Source organism: Maniola hyperantus, chromosome 18 (assembly GCF_902806685.2).
Source record: "Maniola hyperantus chromosome 18, iAphHyp1.2, whole genome shotgun sequence".
NCBI classification, from domain to species: Eukaryota; Metazoa; Arthropoda; class Insecta; order Lepidoptera; family Nymphalidae; genus Maniola; species Maniola hyperantus.
In genome coordinates, this window is record NC_048553.1 from 1534607 (window position 1) to 1549568 (window position 14962).

General features: G+C 37.6%; 1 protein-coding gene across 1 annotated transcript in view; it reads right to left on the bottom strand.

The window, feature by feature from the left end:
- Positions 1-14962, bottom strand: part of hth (Meis homeobox homothorax) — a 527706-nt gene that overhangs the window by 258555 nt on the left and 254189 nt on the right. Inside the window, exon 8 of the mRNA XM_034978385.2 lies at positions 11610-11618. Within this exon, the coding sequence (XP_034834276.1) occupies positions 11610-11618 (9 nt within the window). The remainder of the gene's footprint in view (positions 1-11609; positions 11619-14962) is intronic.

Here is a 14962-nt window from a genome sequence, read left to right on the forward strand (position 1 = left end):
TGATACCCCACTTGGTATAGTTATCTTACTTCGAAAATTGAAAAATACTAATTATTAGCTTATGACCACAATTTAATTTTTTTGTGTGATGTAACCACAAATTCACGGTTTTCAGATTTTTCCCCGAATGTCAGCTATAAGACCTACCTACCTGCCAAATTTCATGATTCTAGGTCAACGGGAAGTACCTTGTAGGTTTCTTGACAGACCGACAGACAACAAAGTGATCCTATAAGGGTTCCCCGTTTTTCCTTTTGAGGTAAGAAACCCTTAAAAAATCTAGCTTTGTTGGCTGAAATTGATGTTGATGTACGCGGCCGAAAGTAATGTACGTCGGCCTTTAGAATGACATTTCGGCTTTGTAGAACGTTGTCTCTGTCACTCATACCTATATGACGTTTTGTCGGTATCAACGACAGGGACATCTCCTTCTAAAGTTCGATGTACATTACTTTTGGCCGCGTACTGTAATTAAAACTGTGTTGTGGACTGTTGTGTTGAAAATATTTGCGTCGTATTTAAAATTAGTCTGTGTATTCGGGTGGTGAGTGGCGTGCCGTGGCGTGGTGTGGTGTGGCATGGCGTGGTGTGGCGTGGCATGGTGTGGTGTGGCGTGGCGGGTGTGCACGTGGTCCCTGTAAATATTTTTGGAAGCAATCGATTTCCGAAATCCATTCTGTACCCTCGTGCCGCGCTTACTATGGCAATAGAGAGGATAAGACTGTGAATTGTATTATTTTTGACATGGGATTAGAGGATATTACAACTTATGTTGAAGATATAAGTTTGGAAAAAAAATTGCCAACTTAATTATATCAATTGTTTAGCTTTTATTTAGATTTGTAAAATATCAAATCAATCGATTTCATATCAAAAGACTAACCTTAGCCTATTTGATTGATTTAAGGTTTATTTATTTAGGTACACATATCTATCTACATTTAATTGTTAACTATACAAACTACTAAATATAGGAACTAAATTGTAAAAATAAATAAATATAAAAATTACAATTCAAAATATCATCTAAACCACTTTAACGAGGCAAGGTGTCCCGAACGCCTGGCTGCGTTACCTCGTTGAATAAATAAATTAATGGATTGATTTATAATAACATGTAAGTATGTATATGTGCTCAGGTATATAAAACACTTACAAAACAAAAACGTAAGTACCTAACTTTCACTGTTTTTTACACCTACTTATATAATCTGGTCCCATCGAAAAGCTGCGAAACTAATTTTATTTACATACATAATAATATTATGTAGCAGAATAAAATAAACTAATTTGTATAATGATCGATTCAAAATTTTACAACCTCGTTTTCATTTATATACAAAAAGCATCTGCTGGTATTAAATATTTTAAATTCAATTAAAGTCTTCGTTTATGGCATTCAGGTGTGCCAACCGTGTGTAAATAATTTGCGAGTGTCACGTAAGGATATTTAAATTATTGTAAGACTCAGTAACTCTACAAGTTATACACAAGTAAATTATTTATTACTAGCTGATGCCCGCAACTTTGTTAGCGTGGATTTACATTTTCAAAAGTCGGAGTACTTTGGCCAAACTAAAAAGCTGTAACCAGGCATTATTGTAAAGTAATTTAAAAGAGTTCATTCATTTAATTTTATTCGGCATCCTCAACTCGTCGCCGGCCCACAACTGAGCACGGGTTTCCTCAAAAAATGAGAAGGGCTTAGGCCATAGTCTACCACGCTGCCCAAGTACAGATTGGCGGAGTTCCCACATCTTTGAGAACATTATGGAGAACTCTCAGGCATGCAAATTTCCTCACGATGTTTTCCTTTATCGTTAAAGCAAGTGATATTTAATTGCTTAAAACGCACATAACTCCGAATAGTTAGAAGTGCGTGCCCGAGATCGGGCCTCGGATCGGTATTAACCACTAGCCGATGCCCGCGACTCTCTTTGATTTTCCGGGATAAAAAGTAGTCTACGTCACTCTCCAGGTCTTTATTTATACCCATGCAAAAAATCACCTCAATCCGTTGCACCGTTGCGGCGTGATTGAAGGACAAACCAACAAACCAACAAACCAATAAACCAACAAACCAACAAACCAACAAACCAACAAACAAAAACACTTTCGCATTTATAATAAGGGTATAATTACCGATTACTTATCAATTACCGAATCGGAAACTGTAAAATTCCTACCGAAATCAAGAAAGGAAAGTTCTCCCTTTTCAAAGAAAACGATTTTTTTTAAACTGAAAAGGCGTCTTGATAATCGAATTAGTCACTAGAAAAAGTAAATCTACGAATTTAGCAACAACACCCCCGAAAACCCAAAAACCGCGGGCATTGGTCTTATCCCCAATAATCTGCCGGCATTAGCGCGTATCGCACGGGCCTAGCATCATTAATCTACGTGACAGTTCAAAATTTAGTTACAGAGGGCCCCCTCCTCCCCCCCCCCACCGTTCCCCCCGGATAGGGTTACCAGATCCAATAATATAATGATGTTTAAATAAAAAGGATACCTAGTAGGCATGTTAAACATGACTAAATATCCGTATCCATACTAATATTATAAATGCGAAAGTGTATCTGTCTGTCTGTCTGCTAGCTTTTCACGGCCCAGCAGTTCAACCGTTTTTGACGAAATTTGGTACAGAGTTAGCTTACATCCCGGGGAAGGACATAGGCATTTTTATCCCGGAAAATCAAAGAGTTCCCAAGGGATTTTTAAAAACCTAAATCCACCCGGACGAAGTAGCAGGCTAGGTGTTTAATATTTATTCCCTTGTTGTGCTAATTTTACAAAGTTATTGGTACCTACATTCCAGCGAAGAAACGTATTATTTATTATTATCTAAATGATAAAAGAGCGTGGATTTGACCTGCAGCTCGTTCCGGCAACGCACAAGACTGCAAATACTATTTTATACATGGCATAATCTTGTACCTATATCAAATATTTGAAAAGAGCAACCGCCGAGTTTCTTGCTGGTTCTTCTCGGTAGGAAAGGCATTCCGAACCAGTGGTAGATGCATCCGACCATTCGTAAGTACTTGTAAAAGTTTATACGAATAAAAAAGATTTTTATTTATTACAAAGTTATTGGTACTTACATTCCAGCGAATAAACGTATTATTTATTATTTATTTATCTATTATTATTACATACTTTTAAATCAAGAGTAATAATTTCTTACCCTCAATCAGCACGTGTGATCAGCACAAGCGCAAAGTATTCTAGTACAGGTATAATAGGGCCAAGATTCCTACAAGCTCCGGAAAACTTCCACCGTCTGGTAACCCTGCCCCCCCTCCCCCCACCCCCCCCCCATCCCCGACGCCAAACGTAGCAAGTTTTTGAGGCACTCCTCTAAATAAGGATTGTTGAAAAGTTTGCTTCTAATTTCGATGTTGTTTACGTTTTCGACTCTTTTCGATTGCCCAGGTTTGTTATTTATAATACTAAATTCAGAAGCCGGCGGCTGTCGGCTTGAACTATGGCTTTATAATACTTATTCATCGTCATCATGATCAACCCATCGCCGGCTCACTACAGAGCACGGGTCTCCTCTCAGAGTGAGAAGGGTCTTGGCCATAGTCTACCACGCTGGCCATCACAAATGGCAGACACACTTTCGCATTTATATTTTACTAGCGACCCGCCCCGGCTTCGCATGGGTGCAATGTAGTTACTAAATTGGTGTCATTGCCCCGGAAACTCTCAAATGAGAGTATTTTTTCCGACCTAATTCACATTATTTCAATATCTCTAGGGATCTCTAACTTTTTGAGAATAAAACTATACCTATAAACCTTCCTCTTGAATCACTCTATCTGTTAGTGAAAACCGCATGAAAATCCGTTCCGTAGTTTAAAAGATCTACGCGTTCATACATACAGACAGCGGGAAGCAACTTTATTTTATACTATGTAGAGATCATACCTAAATTGGATAAGTAGGTACATAATATTTTACTTTGATTATTTACTCTAATATTTTGGTTTTTAACATAGATATGACACTATAATATCCAGGCAGATTGCGTTCCTCAATAAAAGGAGCACAATATACCTAGCTCCTTCTCCGTCTCAAGGAGACATAGGTCTGTACGTCTCCTTCACAAAATTCCATTTATTTTATTGTTATTGTTAACATCCCGGTTGGAGTCACGAAAAACCGCTAAACGTTACGTTGACACGTTGAAAAAAAAACGGTTGTATCGCAGTGAGATTCAAATTTCGAACGCGATATCCAAGATGGCGACCTTCGCGAGTCGTATATCAATCGTGATTTACGCGCCACGGTCGAGGTCGACGCCCGCCCGAATTTCGTTCAGAAATGCACTCGCCGAGTAATTTATTTGTGACCATCTATTATTTTGTAGACTCACGAGGTCCTAAACGCAGCTGACATTAATATATCATTTTACGCGACGGCGCGGCCTACCTTGTCTCTATCTCTTTCTTGTGTATAACGTACAGATAAGATCGAAAGGGACAGAGGCACGGGGGCGAGTGGTTTGCGTTTTCACTTTTTATAGTAGCAATATATTTGATCAGCTGATCGTCATGACGTTTACTGCGCGTGTGGCTATGTGTAATGTTTTTCATAATTTATATTATAGTTTTTGTGTTTTTATACGTGTTGGCTAGGTCGGGGTTTATTTATAATGTTGAATATTTATCTAATGGTGTTGCCAGCTTCCGTATTGACATATAAATTTTGTGTTATCGACGCGACGCGACGGCGGTTTTCGGTCGAAACGCTTAAGCTGGCTTTAATGACATTCGGTATTTGAATAAGTGGTGATTATTGTATGCAATTGTGATTCCAGACACATAATTAAATTAATGTAGAGTTTTTTACCGCCAACACTGTTTTCCAGTTTCTTATTTTAACGCTACTAAAAAATCGAATACCGTTCGAATATCGTTTAAATAACCACCGTCTTATTTTTAAAAAGCGGGTAAAATCAAAAAGTAGTTTTTAAATTATTAACAAAATTTCAAAAACTGATGAATTGAATTTTCTAAATTTTTTTTGAGGTGATTAAAGATTAAGTACCTATATAAGTACCCTAGTTAAAGAGCTGGAGAACGACATAGGCTATTTTTATCCCGGAAAATTAAAGAGTTCCTACGGGGTTTTTAAAACCCCTAAATCCACGCGGATGAAATCACGGCATCTGCTATTGTAATATGAACATAACATGTCTATATCTATGGTAGGAAATAATGCTATTGGTGTATGCCATATTTGGATAATTAACGAGTAAACATAAATGTGAAATATGCCGCTATATCTGATTAGTTAATTTGTATAATATTTTCATACAGCCTTACTTACATAACTCAAAGTTGATTGGCTTCGATCTGTAGGGTTCCGTATCAGAAGGGTGCCAATGGGACCCTATTACTAAGTACCTAGTCTAAGTAGTCCGTCTGTCGGTCTATCAGCGGATCTCCATATAACCGGTATAAAATTAATTAATTAATAAACCTAACTCTATTTTTTTTTGTGATATTTTTTTTGTATATTTTTTTGTTTTCAATTTTTACTCTTTAAAATTAATAAGAATTTCAAAATGGCCGCCATGCAAAAGGAGCAATAATAAAAAGTAATACCTTAGGTATGATGGTACCGTAGATAGTGTAGATAATAAAGGTAGATTGAAGTACCTACTGTGTAACCGCGTATGAGATAGCGATAGCACGACGGAACGATGAATAACACGACAATTATTACCATTGTTTAGTAGTCAATATTAGTATTAACCGATCAACAATATTTGTATTAAACGTTTTTTATGTGAAAACACGTAAATAACTAATGAGAAATACAATTACGCCACGAATTCTCAAAGTTTGTTTTGCAACTAAAGTTGCATTCCTTGTATGTATTCTTGAAAAAAAACCAGTTACACGATAAGGGACAAAAAATAGGTTAGCTGCGTCTCTGTTTATCACATATTAGTAACTTTATCTGTGCTCTCTTTTAAGTGTGAATGAGAAAGCAATCGTTCCTGTATCTACCTTTATTACTCTATCTACGGATGGTACGGAACCCTTCGTGTGCGAGTCCGACTCGCACTTGATCGGTTTTTCTGTTTGTCATTTAAGTATGAGGTTGGTTTTTAGTTTTTACGCCATTTGGTAGGTACTGATTGGGAACTGGTTGTGCGATAGGAAGTTAATGGAGAAATAAATAATATGTAAGAAAGTAAGTTATGTCATAAATTAAGAGGAATGAGTAACGATATGACATCATAAATAATTATAGTTTTTGCATTTCACGATTGCGAGTGGCTCATGCTTTTGTTTAAGTCGTATCGGTATAAGTAAGGTACAGTATCTAAATGTGCGTTTGCGAGTGAGTGCTCACGACTGATTGGTCCGATATGCACGCACACTTACGCACACTTACGCAATGCCCATGTAAACGGCGTAACCACAAGTAAAGTTCACTCGCCTTCGTGAGTTGCAAGAACTGTACCTATACCTATAGACATGTTGTTGCTATTGCACCTATCTTCTTCTAAATATATAAAAGGAAAAGGTGACTGACTGATCTATCAACGCACAGCTCAAACTACTAGACGGATCGGGCATGCACATAGCCATTATGACGTAGACATTCGCTAAGAAACGATTTTTGAAAATTCAACCCCTAAGGGGGTAAAATAGGGGTTTCTAAAATCTAAAAAGTTTCCAACCCCAAAACAACAGAACATGTTAGAAAGCCATCTCTATAGGTATGTAATTACGTGGAGGGACCGGAACGTCTGTCTGTGTTTAGCTGTTGTCTTGTAATCACTGCCCACGGGCGTCCGTGATTAATGGTTCCATAACCGACCAACACGGATACCGTGGCTAATGTATCCTACTTGTCTATAGTCTATACCTACTGGTCTATAAGACATAATCCGCGTGGATTTAGGTTCTCCAAAAACCCGTGGGAACTCTTTGATTTTCTGGGATAAAAAGTACCTAGTTTATATGTCACTCTACAGGTCTTTAACTGTAGGTATTCATGCAAAAAATCACGACGATTCGTTGCTCCGTTGCGGCATGATTTAAGAACTAACCACCAAACTAACAAACCAACAAACAAACATACTTTCGCATTTATAACATGGGTAGTGACTACGGGTATCCTACTTTGCTATACATACATAGGTACATGTCTATAAAACACAGTGGTGTACATCGGCCTTTAGAATGACATTTCGGCTTTGTAGAGTGTTGTCTCTGTCACTCATAAGTCATACCTATATGACGTTTTGTCGGTCTCAACGACAGAGATTAACAAACCAACTAACAAACCCACCTCATTTATAATAATATGGAAAGTCAAAGAAGAAAGAAAGAAAAACGTTTTTTAAGTTATGCCTATGGGTAGTCACTAGTGGTAGATGGCGAATCAAGCTTGTAGTTCCTTGTTATAGAGAAAACTTACATGCAAATGTTGATATGTCAGCCAGTCAGTTTTTGTTTTTATAATATATTTGTACCTACATAGATATTCATTACATATTGCATGCTAATAGGCAGAATTTGACTGCACCTTTTTGTTTTAGTAATATCTCCACTGTTTACGCATATTCGCAATTTATACCTATTCTGTGGGGGGTTGGGCGTCGAGTTTGAGAAATTATTTTTATTGACTTTTTCACAGTTTACGGAAGTCCTCAACAGATGGCGCTAGCAGTAACGTTGTAATCACGTAATGTGTCAACATAGATAATTACTAGTGATACGTTATTTAGTTATTTACACAGACAATTATCTGCTTGATGTCTTAATTATCACCTGTTGGTTTAACGCCATTTTAATGCGAAATATTAACTTGGCTATTTAATCAGTCGTTAACTAAGTAGGTGAATGTTATTTTATTTTGAAGTTAGCAATGTAGGTAGGTATATGTTGAGGATAAGATATCTGTAGAAGAACCAAAGTCACTAACCCTTCTCTGGCCCACTATTGTTCACAGGTCTCTCAGAATGATAGACGGAGACAACGCTCTACAAAACCGCTATCTCTTTCTAAAGGTCGATGTAGGTACAATATTTTCTGCCGGGTAGGTACTGTGTAATAACAACACCGGCGTAATATGTAGATCGCAATCTTGAAAGTAAGTAGTAATTAATATTGTAAGATACTGACACGAACAAATCAACGTACAGACCTACAAGCCGGCAACATCTACAGACGTGCCGACATGTTGGCTCCCGACACTGTCAACCAGTAAATAGGAGGTACCTAGTACACGACAGGTCGAGTCTCGAGATGGTAATAGGGAACGCCCCGCACATCCGCACGGCCCCCACGCTAACACGGTGCGTGCGAGCGCGGGTGACATGCGGTTGTGCGGGGCGTCCCCCCCACCTCATACCCCGATTGCCATCTCGACCAGTCAATGACTATACAGTGCCATCAACATTATTTGTTCAGGTGACAGCATCGCTAGTGGAGAATTAGAATCGCTATTTTTAAGAAATCACCAATAAAAAACGGAATTAAAATTTTTTCAATATAGCAAGAATTTTTTTTATATCTTCAGATACAAGTTACCTATCCCTTGACTGCAATCTCACCTGGTGGTACTTAAGTGATGCAGTCTATGATGGAAATGGGCTAAGCTGGTATGGCAATTTTTATTAAACCACACCCCTTTGCTGGTTTCTACACGGCAATTATTGTATTCAATATAGTTTTTAAAATGGTCTCTAGGTCTAGTTACAATTTTGCCCACCTGAACAGTAAGTTTGTGGCGCTGTACCTACCTACAATGCGTCCGAAATAAGACGTCTATCTGTCAACTCTCATTTGAAAATAACGGTTTTAAACCGAGTTGGCATATCTGTAGATGGTTAACAGACGGACAAGTCGATAACACGATTTGAAATAAAGAAAAAAGTGAACCTCATCCGTCTCTATCACACATAACGCGTCAGAAGAGGACGGGAACATTTAATTTCAGCGCGTCCATATTTTATGATAAATAGCAAAACGAAAACGCCTGAGTGTGTTCCCGTGTCCGATTGATATTGTTTGAATTTAATTTATTTTATGCATCGCGTGGATTTCGCGCCAAATGAATACCCCGTTTCCGAACTGACAAAATTTTAAAATTAAAACGGATCCGAGCGCTGCTTGATTTTTGAAATTGGAATGAATACGTCACTCCCCGACAGCGTGTATGAATACGAATACAATATGAAAACAATCGATTCCCGATTTTATTATTCGAATTTCGGTATCGTGAATCGCGATAGAGTCTTGATACTATAGAATTACTTATTTTTATGTCTGTTCTATCAAATTAGGTTATTCAAGGTCAGTAATACTGATTTAAGAGCTGTCATAGGTACTGATTTATTAAAATTTGTTGTGCTTTTCCAGTCTCTTCTTTTTTTAGCCAGACTCTACATTTAAAATTATCTTTTGGTAATACCTACCTAATTTATTTATTTTTCGGGCGAGCTTTTAAAAGCTAGAAGACTGATCAGTACCTAAAGTTCTATTTTTATAATTATTAAAAAAAATGTATAACTACTTATTGCTCAAAATATTTTATTACCAATTTGACACCTTACTTTCCTTCGGCACTACAATTACTTACTGTTTGTGGGTCTTGGAATCGTTTACGTTTTTCTTACTTTCTTGATAATCTTAAAATTATTCAAAAAAAATGATTTTTGATCCTTAAAGTTTTAATTATTATTCTTAATTTATTTCGTATGTTGGAGTTTCTGAACGCGTTTTTAATTGTTAGCGAAATGACCGCAGTTCTATTTTTGAATTTTCAAAAATTAGTTTTCGAATATCATCCGAAGTTATTACCTACAATGAACCGTGAATTAATGAGCTCAAAGGTGATTTTCGATCAGTCACATGTGGCAACATTTTACGTTTTAAAACGTCGTAAAAGCCCGCTAGCGCCTCGGCCAATAAACGACGGTAACGAAAAAGTTTTATGGGCGATTTTTGTGTGTTTATTACAAATGAAAGTTGTTCGAACGCTAATAAATTAACATGCTTTAATGACCTAATCAAAGTTTATGACGCGAGGCGAATCCCCGACCGACTCCTAGTGTTGCTCGTGCAGGGTTACCACATTACTGGAAATTTTGCTGACATGTCCGGAATTTTGGCCCGAAGGAAGAGATTTGGACAGAATTTGATTTTAAAACTCCAGAAAAAAAAACTGAGGAAATTACTTGACATTCCTGAATTTTGGCAATATGTAAAGAATTTGTGTTGGTTTGATTTTAAAACTTCAAATAAGTACCTAAAGAGATTCTCAGTTGCGTATTTTTAACATAATTCATATCGGCAACTTTTAAAAAGTTGCATTAATTTTGTAATGTAGGTAAGTAGGTAGGTAAATATCGAACGGGTAAACCACGAAATAAGATCAAATGAATAAAATTTTGGTTCGCTAGATTTAAATAAGCTTTAATATTATTCTTTAATATTTTAATCTAAATATATAAAAGGAAAAGGTGACTGACTGACTGACTGACTGACTGACTGACTGACTGACTGACTGACTGAATGACTGACTGACTGACTGATCTATCAACGCACAGCTCAAACTACTGGACGGATCGGGCTGAAATTTGGCATGCAGATAGCTATTATGACGTAGGCATCCGCTAAGAAAGGATTTTTGAAAATTCAACCCCTAAAGGGGTGAAACAGGGGTTTGAAATTTATGTAGTCCACGCGGACGAAGTCGCGAGCATTAGCTAGTCCTATAATAATATTTAAAATGTGTAAGTGTGGATCTTTACTACTCCTACACGCCATAATCCATAGGTACTAATATTATAAATGTGAAAGTGTCTGTCTGTCTGTTTGCTAACCTTTCACAGCCCATCCGTTCAACCGTTTTTGATGAAATTCGGTACAGAGATAGCTTGCACCCCGGGGAAGGACATATGCTTCTTTTTATCCCGGAAAATCAAAGAGTTCCCACGGGATTTTCATAAACTTAAATCCACGCGTACGAAGTCGCGGGCATCATTTAGTATTTAATAAAAGATTTCTAGGCAGGTGCACCTTAGTCTACATCATCATTCATTCATTCATCACTTATCATTTGGTTTGATTGTAACCAAGCGCATGCCTAGTTAAAAAAAAGTCGCGCAAAATGAAATACTTCAAAAAGTTAACGCGCAATGGGAGTAAAAAAATTCCGAAAAATTCAGGGATTTTTCCCAGAATAGTGTTAGATATTAACAAGTATAACGGTACAGTAAGCGGCCGAATTTAGAATGACATTTCGGCTTTGTAAAACTTTGTCTCTGTCACTTATACCTATCTGACTCTTTGTCGATCTCAACGACAGGGAAAACGTTCTACAAAGCTGTCTCCTTCTTAAGGTCGATGTACACATTACTTTCAGCCGCGTAGCGCACGTAAGTTGGTAACCCTACACCCGATTAACTTATTTCGCGTCGAAAAAGACTAAAATAAAAATAAGCCGGCCGGTCGACCGTAGGTAATTATTTTTGGATTTTTATGAAGATTGGAAATTTTTGTGAACATGATCGTTTTTACGGGCTCACGTGATTTATGTGGCTCCCTGGTGTCTGCCGACTCGCTGTCACTTACCCATGGCATCTGGAACAAGGGAAATGTCATCATCAAACCAAAATCAAAAAATCGGAGTGCGTTGGATTTATACACACAGAAGTCGATTATGGAAAGAAGGCGTGGAAAAATATTTACCTATTCAACATGGGTAAACCAAATTGTTTTTTCGACTCTCACTTTTCATTTTCAGGAGGCACCCTGAATTTTTTTTTTCAAAATTTAAATGTTCTACTGCGATAACAAGTTCCTATAATAATTGTACTAAATTTAAACATTACATTTGTAGTTAATTTTAAAAATTATTTCGACACACACTGATAGATGAACTAGAGTCACGAGTCTAGACGAAACTACAAGGGTTTCTTATTTTACTACGGGACTATAAAAAAATTATCAGATTACAATTCTTTAAACTTTTAAGAACTGTTACAAAAGATAAAAAGTAAACTATATTGGGTTCTTATCACTAGTTATCAATTCTTAGAGGCAGAGTGCGTTATCATATCGAGACGGATTTGACAAAGTGACAGCTCTTGTCAGGTTGACAGGTGATGACCCGTACCTACTCCTCAACGTGATCAAATCAGAAATAAGAGATCCGTAGGAGAACCAGAGAAACCGACATCATACTCGTAGCTCGGGTTGCGAAGCTGAAGTGGCAAGGAGCAGGGCAGAGATGTACCTACTACCTACAGTCATCATCATCATCATCATCATCAACCGATAAACGTCCACTGCTGGACATAAGTCTCTTGTAGGGACTTCCACACGCCACTTACATACGCGGCAGAAATTAACATACAATGCATCCAGTTATTAACTAATATTATACCACCTACTGTGTTTATTGCAATCGCGATAGAACAGAAGTCAAACCAATTTCCCTTGTATTAGCTAGGTATAAATAAATAAATAAATAAATAAGCCTACCTCTAAATTTTTTTTTAATGTATTTTGTATACCTATTACCTACTTATATATGTACATATTTTTTTTTTAAATTATCTTTTTTTTTTCTTTTTACTTTCGTTCATTTTTTTCAAATTATTAGTATTTTTTTTTTTTTTTTTTTAATATTGCTTATAAGGTATATCTAGCTCTAATAATTCAGAGGTCATCCCAAACGCGGGCAAAGGCCTCCCCCTTTTTCTTCCAGGATTAGCTAGGTAATGTAGGTTAAATCTACTTTACTTAGGTTTAGATAAAAAGATTTTATTTCCCATAAAGAGCAATAATAATTCACTTAATGCGAAACTTAAAGCGGCCTTATATCACAGAATACTTAATAGTATACCTCCGTATACTTACGTAGTTCAATCATAACACGCTGAACAAAAAAGATACCACAATTTTTATTCCACAATTGCAAAATAACCGAGCATGGCAATCTTATTTCCTCGCGCAATCTTTACAATGTTGTTTTAGCACACCATTAATGAAACTTTATAGCCTCGGCCAGCGGAGCGGAGCGGATCCGCGGGCAACGAGCACTGCTAAATAAATAATTAACCATAGAAACAGACTGCAGACTTTTTGTCTAACAACTTTTTGTCCTCAGTGTGTCAGTCCTACTAGTGTAAAGGTCATCATCATCATCAACCAATAGACGTCCACTGCTGGACGTAGGTCTCTAGGGACTTCCACACGCCACGATCTTGCGCCTGCCTGGATCCAGCGGCTCCCTGCGACTCGTCTGATGTCGTCCGTCCACCTAGTGGGGGGTCTTCCGGTGCGAGGTCGCCATTCCAGCACCTTGGGACCCCAACGTCTATCAGTTGTACGAATTATGTGCCCTGCCCATTGCCACTTCAGCTTCGCAACCCGTTGCGATAATATGTCGGTTACTCTAGTTCTCCTACGGATCTCCTCATTTCTGATTTGATCACGTAGAGAAACTCCAAGCATAGCTCTCTCCATCGCCCGCTGAGTGACTCTGAGCTTTCTTATGAGGCCCATAGTTAGCGACCATGTCTCGGATCCATATGTCATCACTGGCAACACGCACTGTTCGAAGACTTTGGTCTTCAAGCACTGAGGAATTTTGGACAAGAAGACATCTCGAAGCTTCCTGAACGCTGCCCAACCGAGTTGGATTCGGCGGTTGACCTCTTTCTCGAAATTGGACCTACCCAACTGGATTGTGTGTCCTAACTCCTAGGTATATATACTCGTCTACAATTTCGAGTGCAAAGCTCTCAACATTTACTGAGTGGGGCTGGACAAAGCATTAGACATGAGTGTAAAGGTACGTCGTCTTAATCATCAATCGAATAGACTTTCACTGTTGGATATAGATCTCTTGTAGGGACTTCCACACTGCACCGTCTTGCGCTGCCTGATCGTTGTCGCTAATAGGGTATCGGACTGTAGTAATAAAATGATGTGATTTTTGTATAGCGGTACTTTATGGGGCTAGAATTCAACATTAAAAAGAATAATTAAAAAAAATACTCTATATGGTTTTTATTTATTTTTCCCATAATGAATTCTTAATGTTGCGCTGTACGGAAAGCGAATAATGACGTCATAATGCGTAAACGGCAAATATTTCTTAATTTTAGAACATAAAAATAGAGCAATTTCAGCTGGAAAATATTTTTACCAATAATTTATTGTCCACTAAACCAATTAATTATTGTCTAAATTGATTCAGGGCTTATCATAGTTAATGCCAGTCTTTTAATCGAATAAAAAGTAGATATTAATCTAAATATATAAAAGGAAAAGGTGACTGACTGACTGAGTGGCTGACTGACTAATTGATCTATTGACGCACAGCTTAAAGTACTGGACGGATCGGGCTGAAATTTGGCACGCAGATAGCTATTATGACGTAGGCATGCGCTAAGAAAGGATTTTTGAAAATTCAATCTCTAATGGGGTAAAATAGGGGTTTGAAACTCGTGTAGCCCACGCGGACGAGGTCGCAAGCATAAGCTAGTATTATCATAAGGATGGACACGTCAAAAACGAACGACAGACAGCTTTATGTCAATCAGTACAATTATAACATCAACTCAGCCTCTGTAATTTTTTGTAATATCGCCATGATGTGCAGTAATTTCATGTTGTATACAAAGTGAGCTAAAACTTGTAGCAGAATGTCTTTAGTGTGCTCATACGCTTAAAGAAGTTTTTTCCTTCGTCTGAGAGAGCGGTCGCCGGTTTGGTTCTATTTACATTCCGACTGGGCACGACCGTCTGGTTGCACAGTTGTCCATCAACTAAACTTAATCAATAAAAAAATCCTAATTATTAATTAATTCCTGAAAGGCCGGCATCGCATTGGCGGTTCCTCTGGTAGGTATACAAATGTTCATGGGTTCACCTGCTCGTTTACTCACAATTTTTATTAAAAAAAAAAAACTTCT